At 47.9% G+C, this 27,208-nt stretch overlaps 2 protein-coding genes across 2 annotated transcripts in view; one reads left to right on the top strand and one right to left on the bottom strand.

The window, feature by feature from the left end:
* The window catches only part of COPA (coat protein complex I subunit alpha), a 46,547-nt gene extending 33,496 nt beyond the window's left edge, over positions 1 to 13,051 (bottom strand). Inside the window, exons 1-9 of the mRNA XM_084823935.1 lie at positions 12,901 to 13,051; positions 10,126 to 10,239; positions 8,400 to 8,473; positions 7,744 to 7,824; positions 7,452 to 7,528; positions 6,702 to 6,811; positions 3,139 to 3,248; positions 1,474 to 1,573; positions 112 to 247 (exon numbers count right to left, since the gene is read on the bottom strand). Coding sequence (XP_084680061.1) covers positions 112 to 247; positions 1,474 to 1,573; positions 3,139 to 3,248; positions 6,702 to 6,811; positions 7,452 to 7,528; positions 7,744 to 7,824; positions 8,400 to 8,473; positions 10,126 to 10,239; positions 12,901 to 12,940 — 842 coding nt within the window. The 5' untranslated portion in view covers positions 12,941 to 13,051. The remainder of the gene's footprint in view (positions 1 to 111; positions 248 to 1,473; positions 1,574 to 3,138; positions 3,249 to 6,701; positions 6,812 to 7,451; positions 7,529 to 7,743; positions 7,825 to 8,399; positions 8,474 to 10,125; positions 10,240 to 12,900) is intronic.
* A 211-nt stretch (positions 13,052 to 13,262) lies between these two features.
* The window catches only part of NCSTN (nicastrin), a 29,829-nt gene continuing 15,883 nt past the window's right edge, over positions 13,263 to 27,208 (top strand). Inside the window, exons 1-6 of the mRNA XM_084823939.1 lie at positions 13,263 to 13,403; positions 21,220 to 21,324; positions 21,783 to 21,906; positions 23,151 to 23,269; positions 24,084 to 24,229; positions 27,002 to 27,152. Coding sequence (XP_084680065.1) covers positions 13,292 to 13,403; positions 21,220 to 21,324; positions 21,783 to 21,906; positions 23,151 to 23,269; positions 24,084 to 24,229; positions 27,002 to 27,152 — 757 coding nt within the window. The 5' untranslated portion in view covers positions 13,263 to 13,291. The remainder of the gene's footprint in view (positions 13,404 to 21,219; positions 21,325 to 21,782; positions 21,907 to 23,150; positions 23,270 to 24,083; positions 24,230 to 27,001; positions 27,153 to 27,208) is intronic.

Genomic DNA, 27,208 nt, shown 5'->3' with positions numbered 1-27,208 from the left:
TGGGTGCTTCCACCCACCCTGCAGGGCAGGCACTTCCGCATTCCTAAGAGATTTCCTTAAAAAGAACACGTGATCAATAGAGCAGGAAGGGCCACGCAGGGGCGCACTTACCGCTTGGACATATCCCAGACGCGGATGCTCTTGTCCTCCGAGTTGCTCAGGATGAGCTCCTGGCGGGGATGGAACACTGCACAAGAGACGTTGTTGTAATGTCCGCGGCAGGTGTCCACCTCCCAGGCTTTCGATTCTAAAGAGAACGGAGGCTGCGATCATGACCCAGAGACACAAAGCACCGGGGGGAGGGAGGCAGAGCCCGCCCGCGCCCTGGCAGGGAATGTGCCACCAGACCTGCCCAATGGCCTCACGAGATCAGCTCTGATGCCTGGCCTGTCGAGGTGCTCACGCGAGAGGCAACAGTGGTGTCACGGCTGGAGCTAGCCGGAGATGAAGGGGGACTTAGCACTACCCCTTTCTACATTTTCACCCCTCTGGGCAAAGCAATGCTGTAACTTATGGAATTTGTTACCACAATTGTTCAGATGATTAAATGACCCACGGTTTGTTAAACAGGGGTTGTTTGAGAGCGCGAGGGAGCTCCCGCACCACTCGCCCACTTCTGCTTTGTTTCCCCTTTGCTAAACAACCCAGGAACGCCTCGTTCCTGGGTTGTTTGCAGCGATGTCCAAACCCAGCACTCTAGCATTTTAACTGAAGAACAAACCATGGGATAAAATGCTGGGTTGTTTCTCCCTCAACAACCCAGTTTTCTGGGTTCTTACATCACAGAAACAACAAGCCAGCACACTCCCACGCTCCCAAACAATGTCCGACCAGGTCTATATGTGGTGATGGTCACCAGCTCAGGTGCCTTGTTTTAAAAAAAAAGTTTAGGCAAATTAGTGGAGGAGAAATGGCTATTAACCACGACAGCATCCATGATCAGTGGGAGCAGCATACTTCCAGATAGCAGAGGCTGAGGAAAAGAATGGGCAGAGGCCACCGAAGGCCTTCACGCCTGCTTGCTTCCCAAGGGCGCCAGTCTGGAAACAGAACACTGTACCAGAAAAACACTCGGTCAGAACTGGCAAGGCATATTTTATGGTCTTATGCCACAGCTTGCCAGCAGCTCACCAACTTCCTTCCTGTAAGCCACCAGAGAAGCAGGAAACTCCATTGCCTTGGGCCGTTTGTCTGTGCCTGGCTCTTCCTACAGTTGCCAATCCCAGATCGGGACCCCCAACTAGATTTGCTCTGTGGCAGATGAGGCTCCTCCTCTTATACCAGCCAAAGGATGCTTGCAAAAGTGCCTTGGTAGGACCGACGCGGAAAGCCAACCTAGTCCCAGATTTAACTGAGGCTGACAGACAGCAGCTGAGCCACAACTCATCAGCCAGCCTGCAGGGGTGAGGGGCAACTGTGCCTGTATCTTTCAGCTCTTGCACTCTTCTGCTCCATGGACCATGGAAGGCTCACCATTCATCCGCCAAATCTTGACTTGCCGGTCATCCGCCCCTGACACTATGAGGGGCATGGTGGGGTGGAAGGCGGCCCAGTTCACACCACGATCGTGTCCCTAAAAGGAGAAGGGGATCGTCTCAGAGCAAGGCTGCAGGTCGGGGAGCAGGAAAATGGGGGATGAGGAACAGGGCTATTTCTGCTACTGCCACCCACCTGCCAACACAAAGGGATTCCGTAACCAAGTAGTGATTGGACTCACTAACTGTGACCAGAGAAGGGAGAATACGGCCCTTCTTCTTTGCCCCCTCAGCAAGGTCTCTGGTTTACACTCTGGTCAAAGGTGAGAGAGAACTAGGGCAACAGTCTCCTCTCTGGTCTTCTGCTGTCATGCCCCAGCCCCCTCACCTCTCTCCAGAATTCGGCTGACACCCTTAGCTCCTTTCACTGCATTCTTGTCTTGTCTGACCTGGCACAAACTCCTCATCCTCACCTTCAAAGCTCTCTATGGCCCTTCCCCACCCGATTTGATAGCTTTGTGACCTCTGCTCATTCAGCTCCACCATCCTCAGCCAACCAAAGCTCCCTCACTTGCTCAAACTACTGCCCCTTCCCCCTTACTTTATCTTCTGCCTTCCACAACACCTCACTCACTTACTCCAAACCCTTCCTTCAAAACCCACCTTTTCCCTGAAACCTATGGGGACCGAGGAGTTGTGTCAAACGCTATTGTAAGTATGAGTAAGAGAAACAGATGAATATACCTGGCCCCTGCTTCCCACCTTGTGTTGGGAAACACACTTCCTTGTGTTGTCCCAGTACTGAATTTCAGACTGTAATCTCCTCAAAGCAGTGACCTGTCTTCTTACACTTTATAAAACTTAGGCAAGCTTTTCCGGCTCTTCATTTTCAAACTATGCTAACAGTTATGATTGATGGCAGATATTCTCAAATTCCTCTGGCTCAACGTTTATGCATTTGTGATGCCCCAGAGACTGAAGATCCGCCACATTATTTGCTGTCCTGCCCCTTATATGCTGAACCAAGGTCTAAATTTCTGGGTTTTATATTGTCTTACCTGTACTGTAACACTGTTCCAGAGATTTTTTACCTTTTGTCTGATATAGATTCCACTGTAACTCACAAAGTCGCTCTCTTTGCTTTGGCAGCATCGAGAATTCATGTAAAATGTATCTTTGATAATGCAGTTGTCTGCTCTGGGGATGCCTTGCTTTACTGGTTTTTTTTAGCTGTCTTAACTCTGATTATAATTATCCATTTAAATATGGAAGCAGTTTAATCTAAATGAATTTAAATGAATTTTAAATAATGTAATGTGAATCTATTTTAACCATTTTAGCTTTTGATTTCATGCTGCATTTGCCCTAATTTGTTTTAGTTGCTTTGTATATGTGAACGCTCTACAGATCACTGTTAAATGACTGACTGACTTTATAAAACGTTGTGCACGTGGATAGCACTATATAAATAATGGTCTGCAGCAGGCTGGGCCCCTGCTCTAAGCCCGTCTCTGCAATCCAGCTCTGAGGCTCCCAGTTTTTGATGCTCCTTGTCGTAGAATTATTCATGGCAGGATCAAGCCCCCTGCCAACTGCTGTCTGGGTCCCAATACTTTTGACGGATGTGCTTGGATATCCCCCCTCCTCCACAAATCAGGAGTACCTCCAGAACATGCTTCACCACCGCATCGGTTGTGCCAAAAAGGTCTACTCCAGTGATCCCCCGGACGTCCGACTCCACAGCTCCAGGGGAGAGGTTCTTCTTCCTCAGGCCTTCAAAAGGTGAGAGGAAGAGAGCAGGGGTGGAGGAAGCAAACACGAGGTTACTGAAAGCATGAGGCAAAATCCAGGGATGGACCATTTATGTAAGTGTAGAATGGAAATAGATACGTGAATTCCAACACAGAGAAAAAGAGATCACATTGCCTTTTCTTTTCCCAACAAACATCCACTAAAACATGTAGAACATTTTAAATTCTCCTAGTTTGCTAGGAAGGCTGACGCTCCTTTACAACCAGGAAGCAAAATTTGCCAAGCTAGGAACATTGCTGCTGAGTCGCTTGGAACAGGAGGCCGAAGTTCAAAGAGAAAAATGCAAACAGTGAATCAGTACCTAGTATCCTGGCTCTTAAGCATTCTAGCTTCTAATTTTTTTAAAGTGTTAGAGAAGAGGATTTTAAATATGGATTTGGCTGTAAACATGTTAGCATAACTGGACCGGCACTTTAAACAGGGAACTCCCTGAGCTGGGAGTTGAAGCAGCAATACGCATGTCAGGTCCAGGGGAAACCAAACCGTCTGAGGCTTTAAGAAGGCAGCAAAGGGAACTGAACAACAGATGGAAAATTTCTGGAGCGACTACACAAATCCAGAGGGAAAGGAGGACACGTACAGAATGAACCAGCTTCTTAATGTTGTGGGATTGAGCAGAGGGGGGTGGGTGGGTGTGAGAGAGACAGAGAGAGACACACACACAAAACGTAGCAGAGTTGCGGGAATTAAGGTGCCGTGCAGAGTGGTTAAAGAAATACTGAGGAGCCTGATCATGCGTAAGCCCTGTCCAACTATCAGGAGGTAGGTTTGAGTTAAAAGGGACCCCCAAAGGTCAGGCAAGAACTGAAGATTAAGCACCACAATTGGCAGGTTGGGCCAACCAGGACATGGCCTGAGAGACGCCCTACCCATTAGGGAGCCTGACATAGGACTGGTCTCCCCTTTGGAAGCTCTTTCCATCATGCCTAGAGCTTTTCGAGAACCTCCCCATTCCCAGCCTTTTTCTGTCTGGAACTGCACCAAGCCACAACCCAAAGAACAAAGAAAGTCTCTGGCTAAGAATACTAGCTGTTAGCTTCAGCCATGAAAAAGGATGCTGGTGTGTTGTTTTTGCAACTGCATCATTAAGCCCTCCCCTCCCACCATCCACGCCAAAGCAAGGTACAACTTCCACCTGGATTACAATGAGGCATAGGGAAGAAAGGGGGTTATTTCACAATCCTCCAAAAGGTCATTGTTAGTCTCACGAGCAAGGAGGCTTCACGGTTACGATGCAACCTTTGCATGCATTTTAATACAGCAACCAGAACCCAGACCCAACCTGGCTCCACTCACTTTCTCTTGGCAGGAACAAGGAGACACTGTGCTCCATTGCCCTCAAAATGGAGTGGGGTCCACATGAGCAGTGACAGGGAAGGGTGTCCTTCCATACAGTCAGTAAGGCTGCTGGCCCCTTGGTCTATTTTTCTAAGGGGGGCAGCATGAACCCCTCTGTTTCAGAAATGAAAGATCCTAGGATATGAATGAGGCCAAGTACTGTAGCGGCAAGCAGCCAAGCTCCTGATCCAAACTGGACTTAGCTGGGAGCTCACTGGAAGGATTTAACACAAGCCCCTAGCAACCCATCAGCAACATGGGGACAATGCTGGTCTGCCTTACAGGGTGGTTGTAGGGATGACCCCACCTTGTCTTGCAACTAGCATTTAGATGGGCAGTGATGACATTAGTGCCAATTCATCCAGCATCTCCAGATGTATAAAGATGCTGGAAATGTTTCAGGCTCTTTCAGACCAGTTCAGGGGGCTGAATTCTGCCAAGGGAGTAAGTGAATGTAGCCGCAAGGGTGCTGGGCAGAAGAGATTATTATGAAACTCTCCCTATCAGGAAGGACAAATCCCTCCCCCGCCCCGCTCCCCATCCCCACAGACACAGCTGGGTCACATCTGAATGTGTGCTACAAAACCCCAGCAGCCTACCCAACCAAAAACTGCAATCAAGAAAGCGGAAAGTCTCACACACATCTCTGAGGTCTCGGGCTCTGGCCCTCAAAAATTGAGCTTCTACACTCCTGTCCCCTTAGATTCTTCTCTTATGAACAGAACTCGACATTCCTCTAATCCTTGCTCACAGAATGCTGCACATCTCCGTGGGCTTTATTTCCAGAGGATGTTAACAGGCTTGTTTCTAACATAGATTTGCACCCACAATCGAGGGGCAACTCTGGAGATTGATACAAATCAAAATCAAGAGATGGAACTCTGGAGGTCAAACTCCAATGCCGGCAGTTCTGCTGGAACACGCTCCTCCTTCAAGGTGCGCCCAGGAGCTCTGGCTCCTCTGCTCTCGCCTCTGGACTCAGGCCACACTCCCCTGCCCCCGGTTTAGTTCTTTACACTGCCTTTTCAGTAACTGGACAGCAGCCCTTCCACAGGCAGCAAGGAGAGATGCCCATCACAGGGGTCTGGGGAGTAAACGAGCCATTTTCCCAGGATCAAGAACAGCTTCTCATGAACCTGGGGCACAATGACACTTAAAGGCCTAAATAATTTGGGCCTTCAGATATAAGCCCTCTTTTCTCTTGGTTCTCTGCCTCCATAGTAAGGTGGGATGTGATAAAGGTTTATAAAATTATGCATGGTGTGGATAAAGTGGATAGAGAACCTTTTCCCTTTACTACCCTAACATCAGAACTTAGGGCCATCCAATGAAATTTGATGGGCAGGAGATTCAGGACAAAAGAAAAGACTTCTTAATGCACTCAAGGAATTTGCTGCAACAAGATGTGGTGATGGCCCCTGCCTCCGATGCTTTTATATAGGGATTAGACAAATCCAGGGAGGAGGAAGGCCATCTATAGCCATAAACTGCACCTCCATTTCAGAAGCCACAGACCTCTGAATATCACTTGCGGGGGGGGGGGGGGGCAGAGTGTGCATGTGCGCGCAGATTGTTGCCTTTACACTCTGCTTGAAGGCTTCTCAGAGGTACCTGGCCAATTGCTGTGGGAAACAGGATGCTGGACTAAATGGACCTTCGGTCTGATCCAGCAAGGCTCTGGTGTTCATGCTTCCTTCCATGCTTTGGCAACTGCTGGTTGCACGCTGAAATGCACATGGGGTTCTATTGCACTTCATATCTGCCAGAACAGCAGGGCACTGGGAATCCACGCATGGGCGCAGAGTGGCAAATCAGCACATCACCACCTGAACAAAAGGCATCTACCAAACCAGGCAGAAAAGACAGTGCCCTGTTCTCCTGAGGTTCCAGGGCTGGTGCCATGGGGGGTGGGGCGGGGGGGGGGGGCTGCCTCTGCTGAGTACTACTCTGCCTTGCCCAGACACAATGTCAACAACCCTTCGTTCCTCTTCTGCTCCACTCGTGCTCCGCTTTCAACAACTGCAGTTTTGGGCACGGTTCTTCTGCTGGACAACCCCCTCGACCTGAGCAGCTCACCAGAAATATCCCAAACGCGCACAGTCTGATCCAAGCTGGCCGACACCACCAGGTCCTCGGAAGGGTGGAACTGGGCACACATCACATAGTGGTTGTGTCCAGTTAACACGCTAAAAGAGAGGTAAGGGAAAAAAACATTCGTGAGTGCTCTCCCAAATATTCAGGAACCAAAGTCATCAAGCAAGAGTGCAAGGAGTGAATTAGTTTAATCTCATTGCTTAACCACCCTTCTCCCACCAGCCCTAGACAGCGTAGCTGATGGCAAGGAATCTTGGGAGTTGTAGGCCAAAAAATATGGAGCGCCACAAGTTGCCCACCCTTGCCTTAAAGCAAGCCACTGGCCTCAGCCTCATCTTCACTATGACTACTTGCACTCCACCCTTCCACCAAGGGGCCTGCAGTGGCTTGCGTGGTTCTTCTCCCTCTTCCCTTGTTTTATGTTCACAAGCACTCTGAGAAGTAGTTTGGCCTGAGATCCCAACATGCTCAAAGTCACCCAGTGGGCTTCATGGCTGTGCAGGACTTCTTGGACCTAATCTGACACAAAGCACCGTACCCACCTGTTGTATTCCAGAGAGTGTACCTGATATGCTCTGAACATTCAAAGAGCGCGATCTAAAAGTGATATTATTTATCATCAGATTTCACCTACTGATTGAAAAACAGGGGCTCAAGAGTTGTTTTCAAAAAATGTTGAGGAACCACAAATGACCCATTTTCAGGCCTGAATGAAGTTTTGTTTTTAATTACCAAACACAAGTCCTTGACTGCCAGTTCCAAACCCGAATAGTCTGATCATCAGAAGCACTTAAGATCCAGGGGTATTCCTACAAACAAAAAAGACACACTTATCCTTTTGCTACACACAGCTTTGGTGAACAAGCAGCCAAGACACCTTGTAAAGCAGCTGTCCCAGCACTGTTCTATGCTTCATGAAGCACAGGTCCATCGGCCTGCAGAGCTGCAGACGTTCTGCTCCAACAGAACTTTCCCAGAGAAAAGCACGACACAGATGGGACTGGAAGTGCCTTGCCAGACTCACATGATGGAAGAAGGTGGTGCGAATGTAATCCAGGTGCCCCAACAGCGTGAAGAGGCAGCGGCGCAGCTTGTAATTCCAGACCTGAAGAACAGACATGCCAGAATGAACACTTGGCAGTCAAGCTCTCTGCCTTTCACCACCTTCCTCCCATTTCGTAATAATTCCAATCATTTTGAACATTCTTCCTTCCACATTCAAGTGCCTGCTGTTTCATATGGAAAAGAGTACGAACTCTGGAAAGACGACCGCATAAGAGCAGCAGCCCAATAGGATCAGGCTGAAGGTTCACCGACTGGAGCTTCCTGCTTCCCACAGTGGCCAACCAAATGCCTCCAGGAGGTCGAAAAGTAGGGCATGAAGGTGGCAGGAGCAGCAGCAGCCCTGCCAGTTTGTGTCCCCCAGCCACTGGCATTCAGTGGCAGACAGCCTCTGACCTATGGAGGCTCCATTCAGCCATTGCGGCTAACAACAGATTTCTCCATGACCATCCCACATCTTGTGGCAGTGAATTTGGTAAGTTAAATCTGCACTGTTTAAGAACCGTGTGCTGCCACTCTGCCTCCACCCCCCTTGGAGAGCTCCCTTCTACACCACTTCTCTTCCCACCCACATCTCCTGTTACTTTTTGAAGGGTGGGGTGAGGAGAATCTCATTACCTTAATTTTGTAGTCATCTCCTCCAGACACAAAGAGTGGCTGCTGTTTGTGAAAGTCAATTCCTCTGACAGGACCTAAAACACATACAGACACGCACATGAGATGCTGGTGGGCCGGAGAGACACCCTGCAGCCCTGTGACCTCAGAGGTTAAACCCAGTGATATGGGATGAAAAAATTTTCAGTGCTTTATTGCCCAATGGAAAATTTTCCCTTTCATAAGTTTGCTAGTAACAACGAATGTATGGCACTTGCTAGAACAATATGAGGGAAGCTTGGTTTTTTCAAAGTTGCAATGCATGTTTTTCAGGTTATTATTCCTACCAATTATGTGAGAGAATGCATATGTGTAAATGAAATACATATATCTCCATGTGAAATAAAACTAGTAAGTAATGACAGCAAAACCGAAGGTGCCCAACAAATGCAGCGGAGGACAGCTGAACTGTGTTGAAACAGATGAGTGGTTATCATGCACAGTTCTTTGGGTTGCTTTAATTAATTACTGTGTCAACAGTTTTCAGTACCTTTGTTTTCCCCCTTAAATTTAAACAATGTAAGAGAAGTACATATTATTGACTATAAATGTTTATAAGTATTCCTGTAAAATTTCTACACAATAAAACATTTAAAATACATTATGTGTGCTTTAATTTCCCCCCTCAAATATTTCAAGTCGAATATCTGCGGTGGATTGAGATTAAAAAAAAAAATAACATGCGGTACTTTGTTACACCCTTCCCCTTCTTCTCTGTGCCCAATGGAATATTGTCCGCCACAGTATCTGAATGGTATTCCAATGCAAGCTGGTACTATCAGTGGCTGGCCATCCTCTTAGAGTGGGTAGCTGGTACCACAACTAATGTGAATGAGATTGTAAGGGAGCAAGTCCCTGCCACATGCTGTTCTGCTCTTCAGGATGTAGATTTGCTTTGATTGTTTTACCTTTGATACTAATTTCAATGCATCATAGCACTTAAACCATCTCCGCAGAATTGCTAGTTCCCGTTGTTTTAAAAAATATACAATTCCAACTTCATCGCACGCAATAAGAACATAACAAAAGTTAATTCAGACCATCACACCTTTACCTATAACAAAGCTGCCACCAGAACCTTCGGCACTTTCAAATGAAATTTGCCTCGGAGTGGTGGAGGAGAACATTCCTGATAACCTTTTCATAGACAATGAAACTTCCCTTGCCCATTTAAGATTACTGGATCCACTTGTATTTGATACCTAAGAAAGCATCTTCTCCTTATCAATCTGCCTGTTCTCTGATGTCATCAAAAGGGCATGCTCCTGGTGGTTCTGTATGGACCTATGGCCCGACTGGAGTCCACCCGGAGAAGAGCCTTCAGTGTGGTGGCCCTCTTTCTATTCTTGAAAACATCTTTATTTCAGGAAGGCTTCCTTAACCAACCAACCATGGCTTTATTGGAATTCTGGTTCTTTTGAAAGATAATAATAATTTTTAGCATGGCATTTTATGCTTTTAACTTATCTTGCATCTTTTATTGTTCACCGCTCTGGAATCTGTCTAGATGTGGAAAGGTATACAAATGTAGTTAGTTAGTTGGTAAGTAAGTAAGTAAATAAAATGTGCATTTTCAAATGTGTGGTGACACTGAGATTTGCAGGAAGCTGTAAAATAAAACACTACAGACCCTCTACATTTTACAGAGGCTCCTAAACACAAGTGCCCATTCTTAGTTAGCTCCACTTACCATCATGTTCATCAAACTTGTCAATGAGTGTACACATCCGGTAGTCCCAGAGCTGGATCACTCCATTGTGCAGGCTGGTTAGGATCCAAGGCCGCTTAGGGTGAAAGCTCAGCCCTGGAAAGGCAGACAGAAAGGGATGTTTTCCAGACAGGTGTTTGTTTCTTGGAGCCTAATTGTCATTATTGTTGCAAAGGGGCACATTTAACAAAGAGCCTTTCTGCAAATGGTACAAGGCAATTGCTTAGATGGGGCTGTCTCATCTGCCCTAAATTCTGCTCCTCAGTAATTCCAACCTACCAACGCTAAAACCAGCTTTCATGGCTAACACAGTGAGAATGTACAGTAGGATCCTGTGGGCTTTCCCATCTTCCATGAATGTGTCCAATTCTCCTTTAAAGCTCTCATGACAACTTGTGCCAAAGTTGGTAAACAAATCTTGTAAGCTAATTAGGTCTTATCTGAAGAAGGAATTTCTTCTGTTTTGTTCTGGTTCCATTTGTGAGGCCCGCACCTAGTCCCTACCATGGCTGCCACTGCCACCCACAAAATCCCAGCGATTCTGCTGGGAAACAAGGCATGCACCTTGTTTCTCAGAAGAATCACTGGGATTCTGACACTGCGGTCACTTCCAGTGGCAGTCATGGCCTCCCAAGCCACATAGGGTTCTTGTGAGGCTACAATGGGCAGGGGAGAATCATATACTCTGCCTTGAGCTCCTTGAAGGAAGAGTGGGATGCAATAAATACAGTGAATGTGTGTCTACACACTTATCTATATACTCACTTTGATTAGTACCCTATACACACATTGCACTTTTCTGATATATCGGTAGATCTTTCTTCCCTTATTTTTGTATATCTCCTATTACATTATCTGCATTTTTTAATTATTGTGATCCCATGGCTTTGTAAATGAAATGCGAGTACATGGTTTTGACTACACTGATTATGTTGTGCATATAAGTGGATACATATATATACACACACACAATGAGTCAAATACTATATGGTATTCTACAAGAAATATATAACTATAAATACCTAACTATATCTATATACATGTAGGGAAGTCATTTTTGTCTCAGTGCTCTTCATTTTATGGGGAAAAACAACTAAGGGTGCAATCCTATCAGGAGAGTTGACAGTCTCCAAAGTTGGAAGCTGCCAACTATCCTATGCAGGGCAGCAGGGGAGGGGGAAAGGAAAACAGTTCTGGCAACCGCGGTTCAAATGCTGGCTCCAACCTTGGCTCCTGTAACCTGCAATATCCTATGGACCTCTAGACAGTGTCTAGTGGCTGTAGGATTGCTCTCTAAAAGGCAGGGTATATGAGAAGTCTAAATACTGAGATTCCACAGTGATAGTCATGTAAATCTGTTGCACACTTTTCTCCTCCCCTCTCAATAAGTACTGAAGCTCCAGGGTCCCCTCAATGAAACTGATGGGCAGTAAATTCTGGACCAGCGGCGGGCAACTACCTGTAAGCATATGGAGAAAAGGATGCATGTATGCGAGTACCATCTATCAACTATTATTTTACCTGGCTTATTTTAAAATTGTGTACGTTTAGGGTGTTTTTAGAATTTGATGTTGAACTGTACTTTTTATGTTGTAAGCCACCTTGGAAAGACCACCGCCTTGAACGGCAGCTAAGAAATAAATGGAGTATCAGCAAAGCAAAAGGATGTATAAATGGCCCTCTTCTATATGTTCACAGAACACTCCTGTTTTGACACATACGCTGTTTCTTAATGTACCCACCGATATGATTATATCTTTACATCCCATACAAACACACTGTGTGCGAGCGCATAATCTCACACGCCTACAGAGATGGTGGCATCTATAACTACGTGAACTGCTCAGAAAGCTTCAGCTATGGGGTGGTACAGAAATGTAAAAAATGAAGTGACTGCATCCCTACGCCTGCCTATCGTGCATTCCAAGACCTTGTCCTGCTGCTGTGGAACTCCCTCCCGCTACCATTACAGCTACCTGAGAGTTTGGAGGTGTTTAAGAAAGGTTTGGAAACTTACCTTTTTGAGTAGGACGGGGAGTGGCTGGTTGTTTCTGAAGTAAAGTATGCTGATGGCTTTTATGTGTATTTGGGTTATTAAGGGCGTAATCCTGCGCATGTTTAGACAGAGAAAAGGCCTACAACTCCCAGCATGCCCCAGCCAGCCATGCTGGCTGGGGCATGCTGGGAGTTGTAGGCCTTTCCTCTGTCTAAACATGCGCAGGATTGCGCCCTAAGAGATCGTTATAATATTGTATTTTTGAGTTAGGTTGTACTAGAATCACTGTAATTATGTATTTTAAATGGTTGAGCTATTCTTTTATGCGCAACACTCTGTAACAAAGTGCGTTACCAATGAACATTATTAGATGTTACTGTTACCCGGGAGTAAGCCCCGCTGATCTCCATGGGCCTTACTTCTGAGGGGGCGCACACGGGACGGGACAAGAGCTTGCCGCCCGCCCATGATGCGAGGGAGCAGCTGCGCTTCTGCGCGGGGCGACGACGGCGTCCAGGCGCTGCACCCAGGACCAGCCTCGGGGAGGCCCCGCTCCTCCCCATGGGTCTACTCGAAGCACAGCCCCGTGTTTCGCCCGCTCCTGCTGAGGCGGGGAAGCCCCCTTGCGCGCCCCACTAACGGAGCTCGTCAGGCTGCAGTCCTGCAGACGTTCACCTGAGCGCAGCGGGGCTTACTTCTGAGGAGACCCGGGGAGGACGGAGCCGCCCGCCAAGGGCGAGCGGCGGGGGGCTCGGCCGTACCTTTCACGCGGGCCGACTTGGTCTCGAACTTGGTGAGCATCCTCGGGCGTCCTCGCCGGCTCCTCGGGCCCGGCCACCTCCGCCACAGCCGCCGCCGCCTCCACGTCACCGCCGCCGAGCTCCGGCCACCTCAGCGCTCCCTCTTCCGCCCAGGGAACCACGGAGAAGAGGCGGGAAGACGGGCGCGCTGAGGCTTCCTGCGGAAGAGCTCCCCCTGGCGGCGGGAGGACGAAACGCCGCCGCTCGGCTGGCCGGGCAGCGAGGGGGAGGAGGCGGGGCCAAACCGGAAGGAGCCGCCGCCCTGGATCATGGGAGAGCGCCGGCCGCGTCCGGCCATAGAGCCGCGGCCAGAGCGCCTCGGCAAGGAGAGGAAGCGGAAGCTGCCGGCAAGATGGCGACTTTGGAGGAGGAGGAAGAAGCGGCGGCCGGCCGCTGCGGCCGGGGAATGGAGGGAGCTGCGGGCTGGCCGCTCCGGGGGCTTCTCCTTTGCGCCTTGGCCGTGGGTGAGGCAGCCTAACATGAGCAGCCGGGGGGCCGCCCGAGAAGGGTGGGAGGGTGGGGCCTCTCAGGGGAGCTTGTCGCCTCGCCGGCGGGTCGCCAAAGCCCGCGCCTGAGCGTGGTGGCTGGAGAGCAACTGTAGCCCCCTCTGACACGATGGGGGGTGTCTCAGGGTCTACCTCAGCCGTCCCCCAGCGGGTGTCCTCCAGTTGTCTTGGACCACAACTCCCAACATCCCCCAGCCGCTGGGGGATGCTGGGAGTTGTGGTCCAAGACAACTGGAGGACACCCGCTGGGGGACGGCTGATCTGCGTTGCATTTATTGCAACCTCAAGGTCCAGCAACCCGAGTCAAGTGCACAATAGTGGCTCTAAGGCGCTGCACGCGCCATGTACAGTCGAGGAGCAGAGGGCTTCAGAGCGCACGGCTCAGGCCAAGTAGATGGCGTTGGGATCAGAAATGAGCTCGCAGCCCTTCCACACGAAAATCTGCCCCCAGTTCCGCTACTTCCAAGCTTCCTTAATTTCAGCAGCAGAAGAGGAGAGGGAAGGACAGTCTGCTGCTGCTGTCGTAGTTAAACAGTTGGGAGTCAGAAAGCCTTGCAAATTGCCCAAAGATCTACCAGGAGATCTTGATCTTCTTGCTCTCCACCCTGGTCTGAGTGAGGAAGAAAACGATAGTGGATTCTGTGTGGCAGGCAGATATTCAACAGGTGCACATCTTGCCAGTGTCATTCCAACAATAATAACCACATTTAGTTTGAAGTGAGCTTCAAGTGGATGACCTGTGCAAGGTGATGGACAGGATGAGTGCAACCCTGTTCATTCTCTTAGATCTCTTGGCAGCTTTCAGTACTATCAGTCTTAGTATCATTCTGAGCTGGAGTTGGTTGACATAGCTCTTCAGTAGTGCCATGCCCATCTGGAAGGGCAGACTCTAAAAGTGGTGCTGTGAGACTGCTTTTCTACCCTATGGCCTTGGCCTGTGAGGTACCACAAGGGCCCATCTTACTTCCCATGCTTTTAATATTTCATGAAGTACTGGATGAGGTCATTCAGGGATTGGAGCTGAGATGGCGGAGCTCTTCCATCACATTTCCATCGTCCAATCTCAGGGAGGTAGGAGAAGTGATAAAGAAGTGTTTGGAGTCAGTTCAGGAGTGGATGGGAGTTAACAAGATGAAACTCAAGCCAACAAGACAGAGCATTATTAGTTAAGAATGGGCGGGTGAGGTAGTTTAACCTGTTATTAATGGGATTGCACTACCCTTGAAGAAGCAGGTACGTTGCTTGGGGATATTCCTTGATCCCTTGCTTTTCCTGGATGTCAGGGGGTAGGGCGGGGCGGGTTGCCAGGAGTACCTTTTATCAGCTTGGGTTGATACACTAAGTGTGGCCGTTCCAGGAGATGTCATCCATGCTTCAGCTTCCTCTAGACTGAATTATTGTACTGCTCACTATGCGGAGCTATCTATGAAAGCAGTCTGGAAAGTCCAGTCAGTCCAAAATGCGGCAGCCAGACTTCTGTCTGGCAGTCACAGGTCAGAGCATATAATTCTGATTTAATGTCAGCTCCATTGGTTTCTTATTTACTACCGGTCTCACTTCAAGTTGCTAATTCTAGCCTGTAAAGCCCTAAATAGCTTGGGGCCAGGCTTCCTGAGGAACCACTTGCTCCCATAGAGGTCTGCCTGGGAATTAAGATCCATGTCAGAGGCCTTGCTTTCAGTGCCATCTTGGGAGATTTGGCGAATGAGCGCAAGAGACGGCCTTCTCTGTTGTGGTGCTGCAACTCAGGATGGAATGCCCTTCCAGTGGAAATTTGCCAGGCTCCCTCTTAGTGTTTCTTTCAGAAATTGAAGGCCCATTTATTTGATGGTCTTTTAATGTTTAGCACTTAGTTTCATGCCTGCTAGTTTTAATATGTGACATCTTTTGCCCTTGCTGATGTGCTTGTTTTTGATTTAAGTGTTGGTTGTATTATATGGTGTTTGTTGCTTTAGAAATTGTTTGTTCATTGTATCTGTGCTTTTACTGACTATAAGTGGCTGTAGTACACCACTCTGGGTACTACTATCAGAAGAGCAGAATATAAAGATCATAGCATCATAGGATAGTAGGGTTGGAAGGGGCCTATAAGACCATCAAGTCCAAACCCCTGCTCAACGCAGGAATCCAAGTCAAGGCATCCCTGACAGATGGCTGTCCAGCCTCATCTTGAATGCCTCCAGTGTGGGAGATCCCACCACCTCCCTAGGTAATAGGTTCCATTGTTGTATTGCTCTTACAGTCAGGAAGTTTTTCCTGATGTTCAGCTGGAATCTGGCTTCCTGTAACTAGAACCCATTCTTCCGTGTCCTGCACTCTTGGATGATGAAGAAGAAATCCTGGCCTTCCTCTCTGTGATAGCCTTTCAAGTACTTGAAGAGCGCTATCCTATCTCCCCTCAGCCTTCTCTTCTCAATGCTAAACATGCCCAGTTCTTTCAGATATGGTACCGATGCTGATGAAGAGCTCCTCTTCTTACTGGAGGTTCAAGGAAACCTTAGACCACCCTTCTTCAACCTGGTGTCCTCTAGATGTGTTGGACTATAACTCCCAGCATCCCTCACCTAGCATATGAAGTCTAACCCATCTGGAGGGCACCAGGTTGAAGAAGGCTGCTCTGTAGCAAGGGTAAGCAACCTGATGCTCTCCAACTGTTTTGGACTACAGCTTCCAGAAACCCTGACCATTGGCCATGCTGGCTGGGGCTGGTGGGAGTTGTAGTCCAAAACCTCTAGAGGCCACCAGGTTTCCTACCCCTGTTGTATAGTACCAGCCATCCCTAACCTGATGTGTCAGGCAGTGGCCATGCTGGCTGTGGGATTATGGGAATTGTAGTCCGACACATTTAGAGTGTGCCAGGTTGGGGGAGGCTGCCTGAGTCTGACCCTGACTGGGGAAGAAGCAGGAAGCTTTTCTGACTCGAAGGGGAGAGAAAGGGAAATGAAAGTGGGGTGTGGGGGCTGTTGCTTAGGGAGGCAAAGAAAGAAATCTTGGCTTTCTGACAGGCAGAAATTCATCAGGTACATTTATTGTAGCATGATTATTGATTCAATGAATAACCTTATTTGTACCGTCTCCTTCCCCTTGGGGTGTACGTGCTGAAATGGGTTCTAAGTGGATCTCCCTTCCCTGCAAGATGCGTGATAAAATGTCAGCTTGAGCAGGACAGGGACGAAAGAGGAGCCTTTTCTGACAGGAAGAGCAGGGAGGGAAGAAGAAAGTGGGCGGGCATCCTCTTAACCAGTAAACAAAAGGTTTCTACCACATGACGTGCATACCTGTTGAATTTCTGCCTCTTTCCATTGAATGTGGATGATAGTTAATAACATCTGTTTTGCGCCTTTCCTCTAAGGAGATCAGGGTGGTGTCCCTGGGTTTTGTCATCGTCACCTCCTAAGGCTGTCTGAAAGTTAGTGACGGCCCAAGGTCACCCAGGGAGTGTCACAGCTGAGTTGGGACTTGAACCAAGCCCGCCTCGGTCCAAGTCCAACATTCTGTCTGCTACACCACAGTGATTCTTGGGGTGGAGATGAGTTTGTGCCTGGAGCGACAGGAAAAGACTCTGCCATTTGAGTGTCTGCCTGCATCAGGCAGCTGGCAAAAATAAGGAAGTAAGGCTGGGAAGAATGTGTTTGGCCACAGCATGAAGAACTTCATCAGGAGGGCTTTAAACTGAATCCTATGGGGAAGGGAGATGTAATGTTGGGGGTAACAATGGACGTAGGCGCATGCACTGCAATGGAGAGAACAGCTCTGATAGCGCCCAATAATAGTCTTCAGACACAGGTAGGAAGAAAGCCAGACTATGAAGCACATGGTCTTCGATGTCTATATACTAATGCCCAGAGTATGGGAAACAAACAGAACGAACTTGAACTCTTAATACAGGAGGGAAATTATGACTTGATAGGTATAACTGAGACTTGGTGGGATGACTCCCATGACTGGAATACAGCAGTTGAAGGATATAACTTGTTCAAAAAGAACAGGAGGAACAGAAAGGGAGGCGGGGTTGCACTGTATGTGAAAAATACATATCTCTGCACAGAAATACAGGAGGAGGAGCTTGGTAGCCCCATCGAGAGCATCTGGGTTGAAATAAATGGAGCAAAGAATAAAAGGAACCTGGTGGTCGGAGTCTACTACCGGCCACCCAATCAAGGAGAAGACAAGGATGAAACTTTTGAAAAGCAAATAGCCAATGTTTTAAGGAAGCATGATGTAGTAGTAATGGGGGACTTCAATTTCCCCGATATTTGTTGGGAGACAAATTCTGCAAAACATGGCCCCTCCAGGAAATTCCTGACTTGTGTGGCGGATAACTTCCTCCTACAGAAAGTAGAGGAAGGAACTAGAGGATCGGCTATCCTTGACTTGATCCTAACCAACAGAGATGACTTAGTGGATAAAGTAGCTGTTACAGGAACTCTGGGGGAAAGCGACCATGTTGTACTTGAGTTCTTGGTTCTAAGGGAAGCAAAAGCCGAGTGTACTCAAACGCGTACCCTGGATTTTAGGAAAGCTGATTTTAATAAACTCAGAACAATGATCAGTAAGGTCCCATGGCAAGCAATGCTAGCGAGAAAAGGAGTCCAAGATGGGTGGGAACTTTTAAAAAAGGAAATTCTCAAGGCACAATCACAAACAATTCCAACAAGAAGAAAAGGTGGAAGACAACAGAAGAAGCCAATGTGGCTTCACAAAAAGCTTAGGGATGACCTGAAAACAAAAAAGGACACATATAGGAAGTGGAAAGAAGGCCAAGTAACAAAGGAAGAGTACAGGCAGGTAGCACAGAATTGCAGGGATGGCGTCAGGAAGGCTAAAGCGGAGAACGAGGTGAGGTTAGCGAGGGATGCTAAAAACAACAAAAAGGCTTTCTTCAGCTACGTGCATAGTAAAAGGCAGAGGAAAGAAATGGTGGTTCAGCTATTAAATAAGGATGGCAAAATGATAACAGAGGACAAAGAAAAGGCAGAGGTGCTCAATTCCTACTTTGGCTCAGTCTTCTCCCAAAAGAGGGTCTACGACCCCCCTGGCAAAGGCGAAGTACAGGCTGAAGGGGCAGGATTGCAGCTTGAGATCGACAGGCATATGGTCAAGGAACACCTCATTACTTTGAATGAGTTCAAATCTCCAGGGCCAGATGAACTGCATCCTAGAGTCATGAAGGAACTGGCAGAAGAACTCTCAGAACCGCTGTCTATTCTCTTTGAGAAATCATGGAGGACGGGGGAAGTGCCAGATGACTGGAGGAGGGCTAACGTTGTCCCTATCTTCAAAAAGGGTAAAAAGGAGGAACCTGGGAACTACAGACCAGTCAGTCTGACATCAATCCCTGGGAAAATTCTGGAGCAGATCATAAAGCAATCCATCTGGAAGCACCTTGACAACAATGCCGTGATTACTCGAAGCCAACATGGATTTGTCAAAAACAAGTCCTGCCAGACAAATCTGATCTCATTTTTTGATCAAGTCACCTCCCTTGTAGACCGTGGGAATGCTGTAGACATCATATACCTCGACTTCAGCAAAGCTTTCGACAAAGTGCCCCATGATATCCTGATGAGCAAACTAGCTCGAAGTGGGCTAGATGAAACAACGATCCAGTGGATCCACAGTTGGCTACAGAATCGGACTCAAAGAGTGCTTATCAATGGGACCTTCTCAAGCTGGGGAGAGGTAACGAGTGGGGTACCGCAGGGCTCAGTCCTGGGCCCAGTGCTCTTCAATATTTTTATTAATGACTTGGAGGAAGAGGTGCAGGGAATGCTGATCAAATTTGCAGATGACACAAAATTGGGCGGGATAGCTAATACTTTGGAAGACAGAAACAAAATTCAAAGTGATTTGGATAGACTGGAGTGCTGGGCAGAAAACAACAGAATGGCATTTAATAGGGACAAATGCCAAGTTCTGCACCTAGGAAAAAGAAACCAAATGCACAGTTACAAGATGGGGGATACGTGGCTCAACCACACTACGAGCGAGAAGGATCTTGGAATTGTCGTCGATCACAAGCTGAATATGAGCCAACAATGTGATGTGGCTGCAAAAAAGGCAAATGCTATTTTGGGCTGCATTCATAGAAGCATCGCTTCCAAATCCCGGGAAGTACTAGTTCCCCTCTACTCAGCACTGGTTAGGCCTCATCTGGAGTACTGTGTCCAGTTCTGGGCACCACACTTTAAGAAGGATGCAGACAAGCTGGAGAGGGTTCAAAGGAGGGCAACAAAGATGATCAGGGGACTGGAAACAAAGCCCTATGAAGAGAGACTGAAAGAACTGGGCATGTTTAGCCTTGAGAAGAGAAGACTGAGGGGAGATATGATAGCACTCTTCAAGTACTTGAAAGGTTGTCACAGAGAAGAAGGCCAGGATCTCTTCTTGATCATCCCAGAGTGCAGGACACGGAATAATGGGCTCAAGTTACAGGAAGCCAGATTCCGACTGAACATCAGGAAAAACTTCCTGAGTGTCAGAGCAATACGGCAATGGAACCAATTACCTGGGGAGGTGGTGGGCTCTCCCACACTGGAGGCCTTCAAGACGAGGCTGGACAGCCATTTGTCAGGGATGCTCTGACTTGGATTCCTGCATTGAGCAGGGGGTTGGACTCGATGGCCTTGTAGGCCCCTTCCAACCCTACTATTCTATGATTCTATGATTCTATAGAGGTGTAATGGCTGAAAATGGAGGTGGCAGCCCTCACTGGCTTTTTTCTCTGCTGATTATCCTAAGTTGGGGTCTGTTCGTGAAGGATGTGGTGGTGGGACTGGGGTGGATGCTGGATGTGTGATGCCTGGTCCCTGAAGATTTTAGGAGGAAGGGAGGTCCAATATAGAGGCTTTCCTACCCTCAACCCTCCTGAAAAGCATCGGAAAGTAATGGGGGAGATGTCCATGAGCATAAGAGGTCCAACTAACTTTGCTTTTTAAATTGGTAGATGCCCCTAATAGGTCATCCTAGTGAATGAGCGGAAGACTGGCAGAGCATCTGTGTCTTTGGGTGGGGTCTGAAGCAGGGACCATGTGCTGGTCACACGTTGCTAATGAATACAGCATTTGTACTCTGGTTCATTTCTCTTGCACGTGACATGCACTTAGTAAGGGAGAAAATTCAAGGATAGGAGGACTTTTCCTTACTGCTTCACTTTGATTTTGGTTGAGACATGCCGGATAACTCTTGGAGATCTGTTGGTTGCCTGATTGCAGGAGGGAGCAGCGAGTGTGTGAAACGGGACTTCCTGACTTCTCATTAACCACATGTTCTGCTTCATCATCAAGATGAAGCAGGAAAGCTCTGCTGTGTAAATTACACCAACTAAAGTCTTATTTATGCTTATCAAGAGGGCTGCAAGGTAGATTATACTAGCCCACGGTCACCCAGTGAGGTTCATAGCTGAGTGGGGATTTGAATCCGAGTCCTTCCAGCACTATCAGCACTATAGCACGGGGGTGGGTGTCAGCACTTCTTTGCTAAGCCTGAGCCAGACGTTTTCAGTGGGCTGGCAAGAAAGTAAGGGGAGGGCCTTGTGTGGGAACTGTGCAGAGATTACCGCACAAGCCTAGGCCAGCTTGGTGCCCTCCAGACGTGCTGGACTATAATTCCCATTATGGGAGTTCTTGTCGAACACATCCGGACAGCACCAGGTGGGGAGGTCTGGCCTAGACAGTCGAGGCCAGAACAGAAGAGTCCTGCCTGGAGCGGGATTTTCTGTTGCCACTTCTCAGGTAGAAGCAACTTCTCTTTCACTCCATCTTTCTCTCTGCAGGCTCAGGCTGGTGCAACTCTGTTGAGAGGAAGATTTATATCCCGCTGAACAGGACGGCTTCATGCGTCCGCCTCCTGAATGCCACCCATCAGATAGGCTGCCAGTGTGAGTATGGCATGCTGGAAGGGATTTCTGCTGGGGAAAAGAAGGCGAACAGCGCTGTGTTCTTAGCATTCATTCGGTAGCAAATGTGCACCAGGCCGCTTGGATCCTGTACTGCAGATGCCATTACTGTTATGTATATTGTGCCATCAGTGTGCATGGTGCTCTATAGAGGGCGAGTGGGGGGTCCGTGCTTTTGAAGGGGTTGCAGTCTAAAATTTGACCCTGGAGAAACAACACCGAAGGGGGGAGGCAGTGGGGGCAGGCAGGGTAGGAAACAGGGCAGCCGTCCGCAGTGGTTCCATTTGCACATGCTTAGGCCCCATTACAGCAGGATGCGGGAACTTGGGAGTCAAGCCAAATGCTGGCACTCAGCAGCAGAAGGGGGAACACCCCAAGGGACTGTCTGCGGAGAATGCTTCTGGTTGCATTGGGGGCATTTGTCTTCTCTCTCATTGCAGCCTCCATGAACGGGGACACTGGAGTCATCCATGTCGTGGAGCGGGAGTCTGATCTGAATTGGGTGCTGGCAGATGGGCCACATTCCCCTTACGTGGTGCTGCTAGATGGGACGCTTTTCACTGGGTAATGAGTTTTCCCCTCCGAGTTCATAATGTTTGTATTGTGTTTGCATCCGCTGTTTCTGTTGCAAAAGCTCATAGGACCCCAGGGGCTGTCTCCCATCCGGCGACTCAGTGGCCGGCTTAGTTTTAACAATGCCACAGCATCACGTGCCCTTGAACTGTTCTCGGGTCCCTGGCAGTGTGCACTGGGGAAATGGCCCAAGCCCAGGGAGACCGTTGTCTTGCATAAAGAGAAGCTTGGCTTCTTGACTCTTTTCACCACCTTCTTTTGGCTCAGCATTTCCTGTTTACTACCTTCTGTTGTCCGCCTGCTCCATCCCTTCCTTTACTCGTGTGTTGTGTTTGTTTTAAATCTGTCAGATTCCCTGTGGTGTAAAGTGATAGAACCAGGTACCTATTGTATCTTGTTTAATGATGCGAATTTTGGAGCGCTTGAGTAAATGGGATTCAGATCATATTATTTTCCCTGTGTTACAAAAGATCATTTATTTTGGGTGATTAAAAAACAGTTGAATAAATCTACTTTGCATTGACTGTTGCGCTCATGTGCATATCTCATGAGATGTGATGCAGGAATCCTTGGAGAATAGCAGCAAAAAAGGACTTGATGTGAACCTGTTCCACAGAATATTCCCTTGAGAGAAAGCAGGGGAGGATTGTAGGGGGAGAGGGGCTGAAGGGTTTGTACCAATCTGGGGGAGGGGAAAGGTAGAGCTAATAGCTATTCCATAGGGATGGTGAATGTGTGGCTCTCCAGATGTTGTTGGACTACAGCTTCCATCAGCCTTAACCAATAGTGAGGAATGATGGGAGGTGCAGTCCAGCAACCTTTGAAGGGTCACATGTTCCCCATCCCTGCTATACTGATCATTAGGAGAAAAACAAATGGGGAAGATCATTAGTCTGGGGATGATGACATCCAGCACCTGGGTACCACCTTGACTTCCTGCCTTTGGGCAAAGCAGTAAACACATAAAGGGAAAATTGTGCCTTCCGGTTACTTGAAATTGCTTCTCAATGGAGAGCAGAGACACTTTTGGGGAAAAACCAGCATGTGCCTTAATTCTGACTTGTTTTATAATTTTTGCCTTGTTTCCCTAGAAAACAGCATTATCCTTTGTCTGAAGGCTCCAGTTTTTTCCTTGCATGCAGCACCTGAGTGCTGTAAGTGGTTCATACTGCTCTGAAGTGTGTGAAGTAGCACCCTGGAAGGATATTCCTCTTTTCACGGTTCTCTCTTGACAGGGCTGTGTTGCAGAAGCTGAAAGGCAGCTCTCGGATCTCAGGGCTGGCTGTGGCCCTCGCCAGCCCCAGCCCCAGCCGAGGGTTCTCTCCTGGTTTAAAATGCCCCAATGATGGCTTTGGTAAGGAAAGAGGGTGACTTTCCTGCAGGCTGCTTTGTTATCAGAGGTGGGACGTGTTCATGCTGCAGTCCAGTTGGTTCTCTGAAGGGCTAGCGTGGGTTGGATTGTATGTTGGGGCCGGGGGGAGGGCGGGGGCAGCCAGCTGCCAAACACTTTGGTGGTTATATTTCAAAGGAGGCTTAAAGCTCAGTGCTTATAGGGCACTTTCTTGCTGCAAAACTCACTACAATCCTTTGAGACAGTTGGTATTATTATCAGATGTTGGGTTGAGAGAGAGTGGCTTGTCTAAGGTCAGTTAAGGTGAAATTTGAACCAGGGATTTCCTGGTTCACGGCTTAGCCTCTCATCTGCTATGCTCCTTCAGCCTTCTTCACCTCCATAGCTCCTGGAAATATGGACGTGTTTCCCCTCTCCCCAGTCTCTCTCTCCCCATTGTCCTTCATTCCTCTGGCCTTCCACTCCTCCCTTTGTTCAACCCTCTTTTCCTTAGTCTGCTGCCTGCTACAGCCCCTGCCTCTCCTCCTCCATCTCCATCTTGGGCCTCTTCCGCTCACCGTGGCTTGTTCTAGGAGCAGTTCAGCCAGAGTCCCTTCACAGACATTGGGGTAGCTCAGCCAATCAGTGCCAGAAGTTTCCCAGCCACTGCCGGAAATGTCTTCATGCATCACAGTGCAGACAGTTCTGTACTTAACCATCATTTCCAAGGCAGCAGGATTGTGTGCTTGTATGTGTGTGTGTCTCTCTCTGTCTTCTGACCATTTGCCATCCTCGGAACAACTCGGGCTCTCTTGTACCTCCCCTCCTTGTTCTTCAGGCATCTATAACGGCAGTTACGGCCCCGAATACGCTCACTGCAATAGGACCACGTGGAACCCTCTCGGCAGCGGCCTTTCCTATGAGGATTTTGGTTTCCCCATCTTCCTCCTTCAAGACAAGAATGAAACTCAAGTTATTAAGCAGGTACTGTGGCTGGATTATTTCTTTTTGTAAGTTTCATCCTGCTTTTCTGTAAAATTGACAGGCAAGGGGGCGAATAACATAGTTAAACGTATCATAAAACACTAAGATCAGTAAAATAATTTTTGTAAACATAATATGAGGCATAACACCAATCTCATAGCAGCATCGGCATAGATCAGGTTTGCTCCTCAGAAGCAGCAGCCGCTAATAATCAAAAGCCTTAAAATGAGCCCGCCTTAAGCACCCACGTAAATGCCGACAGAGAAGACGTCTGGGAGCTCTCCTCAGGGAAGATGTGGCATAGTCTTGGCACCAGTATGTACGAGATCCTGTCTTGCTCACCCACCTGCCCTGTGTCTACAAGCAACAGGGCACAGAGAAGGGCCTGGATGGGTCCTAGAGCACCGACCACAAGATTCGACTCAGACCCTGATTTGGCACTTTGGAAAACGGCCCAGTTCGGAGGCTGTCCTTTTTCACTTGGGTACCAAACTCAAGTCAAGATTCAGGAATCTGAGACTTCTTGACTCCCATTGACTATCATGGGAAATCAAAATGGATAATTTTTTTCCCTGTTTGTCAGAAGTAGATGTTATTTGCAGGAATAACAGCCGCTTAGAAGGGGATTACACCAGCCAAATTTCATAAAAATAGCTACAAAGGTTTTTGTGCTATGCACCTTTATAGCTTTTTTTTTTTTTTTTTTAAGGGAACTGCTGATAACTTTTTTATTTCTTGGCAGAATTGGATGAAATTTGCAGAGATGGTTGCCTCTTAGAGGATCACACCTGCCAGGTTTCAGATGAATAGGTGCAGGGATTGTTATGTAAGAGCAGTCTTTACATTTTGAGGGTATCCCCCAAAAAAGGACATGCTTATCCCCCTACTTTCCTTGTAGGCCATGTTCCTGAAAATGACAGACAGCCTAGAGGTGTCCCTAGGTAAGAAACCTGCGATGTTTCAGAAGGATCAGCGCAGCGGTTCATGTGGAAGGAGATTCATGCTGATCAGCTCAGGGGAAGGTATTTTCCTTGCCCAGTGCTGAGAGAGGCTCCCTTTCTCAATGCTTAGCAGGGAAATGACTGAGAGAGCACCTTCTCCCTTACCAACCTGCCCAGTCACTGAGGTCATCAGAGGGCATGCTCCTGGTAGTTCCATATGGACCTATGGCCTGACTGGAGTCCACCCGGAGAAGAGGCTTCACTGTGGTGGCCCCCTTCCTGTGGAACTCCCTGCCTCTGGTGGTCAGGCAGGCACCAACACTGCGTTGTTTTCGGCGCCTCCTGGAAACAGCTCTTTTTCAGGAAGCTGTCCTTGTTAACCAGCTTCAGTTTTATTGGCACTCTGTTGTTTTTTTAAAGAATAGTTTTAGTATTATGTTGCGTTCTTTTCCTTTTTTTCTTTTGTTCATTTTATCTCTTGTTCACCGCTCTGGAATCTGTGGAGCGGTATACAAATGTTGTGAATAAATAAAAGGACTTATCTGCAGCCAGACATAAGATCTTTTGCGTGAGGATTGGGGTGGGGCCTGGACAAGAAGCTGGGGGGCTGGATGGGGAATCCCCACAGGCCACATCCAGCCAGTGGGCAGTAGCTTATACATGGCTTATAGGGCCCTGGGAGAGGGCTGGCAGGGAATCCTGAACAAAAAAACTCCTGTTGGGATGAGGACACACTGCAACATTTTCTTACTGCAACAGACACAAAGGATGTAGCCCTAAAAAAGCATGACTGACTGGGGAATGCTGGGAGTGGTAGGACTTTTTTCTGTTGAAACATGCATAGGATTGCACCCTAACCCTTTAGAATGGGAAGAAACTGGCCATATATGCTCATATGCTCCTCGTCCATACCCCATGATGCAGGTTTTCTGGAAAACGTGGGATCACAGAATTTTCTGCTCCTCTAAATGGATGGAGTTCTGAATCAGCATCTTGGTTTTGACTTGCATAAACAAAACTAAAGATGTTTGCCATGTTAGGTTTTATGTGCTGTCTACTATTTCAGTTCTTTCCAATAGCCAGTAGTTGAACTGAAATGCTTGATTAGGAACTAAAGCAATAAAGTGCACTTAGTGCGTTCTTAATGTTGCATTCAAACAAATTCAAGCATATATTTGGAAGTTATTTTTATTGGAATATAATATAAAGCCATGGCAACTCATTGACATACATTTCCTTTACATTGTTTAGATTTTGAGAAACAAAACGGAGGAGCTGAAAACTGTTATACCAGTTTTAGCATGCCCGAAGAGCATGTGCATAAGTAACTAGCTGTGCTTCCTAGAGGTTGTTACCTGAAAAAAGTGAACTACAACTCTGATTTTAATTTGACTCGTATCTATTCCAGTTGTCCAACTTGCCTGCATAATAACACAATGGCTAGGTTTAGACAACACGACAAACGACACACAAGGGTTGAGTATGGGTTGAACCATCGGTTGCCGCGTTGTCTGAGCCAAGCCACAATATCAAACCATGGTGAATAACCCACGTTTCACAACCCAACAACAAACCATGTGTTCTCTTCTTGGGGTCTTTGTGGTTAACAAACCATAGTTTGTTAGCGCGGCTGGGTTCAGACCACACAATAATCCACAGTTCAACAACAACCCATGGTTCAACGACAGCCCACGCTCGGCCTACGCTTAAGGGTTGAGTGTAGGCGACCGTGTTGTCTGAATTCAGTCAATGAATGATTACAAATTAGCCTTGTGAAAACATACATTTTGAATAGTGGAATATCTTGAAACGTTCTCTCTTTCTCCCTTAGTGCTACCAAACCTACAACGCCCCTCACAATGGCACCGTGCCCCAGTATCCGCTGTGCGCCATGCAGCTGTCCTCGCACATGCATGCTGTGACAAGCACTGTCACGTGCATGCGGCGCAGCGCCATCCAGAGCACCTTCAGCCTCAACCCAGGTGAGACAGCGGGGCTGGTGTGGAGCAGTGTTCTCCTCTGTCTCCTCCTGGAAGAA

Source organism: Heloderma suspectum, chromosome 17, assembly GCF_057233095.1.
Source record: "Heloderma suspectum isolate Gila_16-S chromosome 17, 16-S_ref, whole genome shotgun sequence".
Classification (NCBI taxonomy): domain Eukaryota; kingdom Metazoa; phylum Chordata; class Lepidosauria; order Squamata; family Helodermatidae; genus Heloderma; species Heloderma suspectum.
This window is presented reverse-complemented; position numbering and strand designations above follow the sequence as displayed.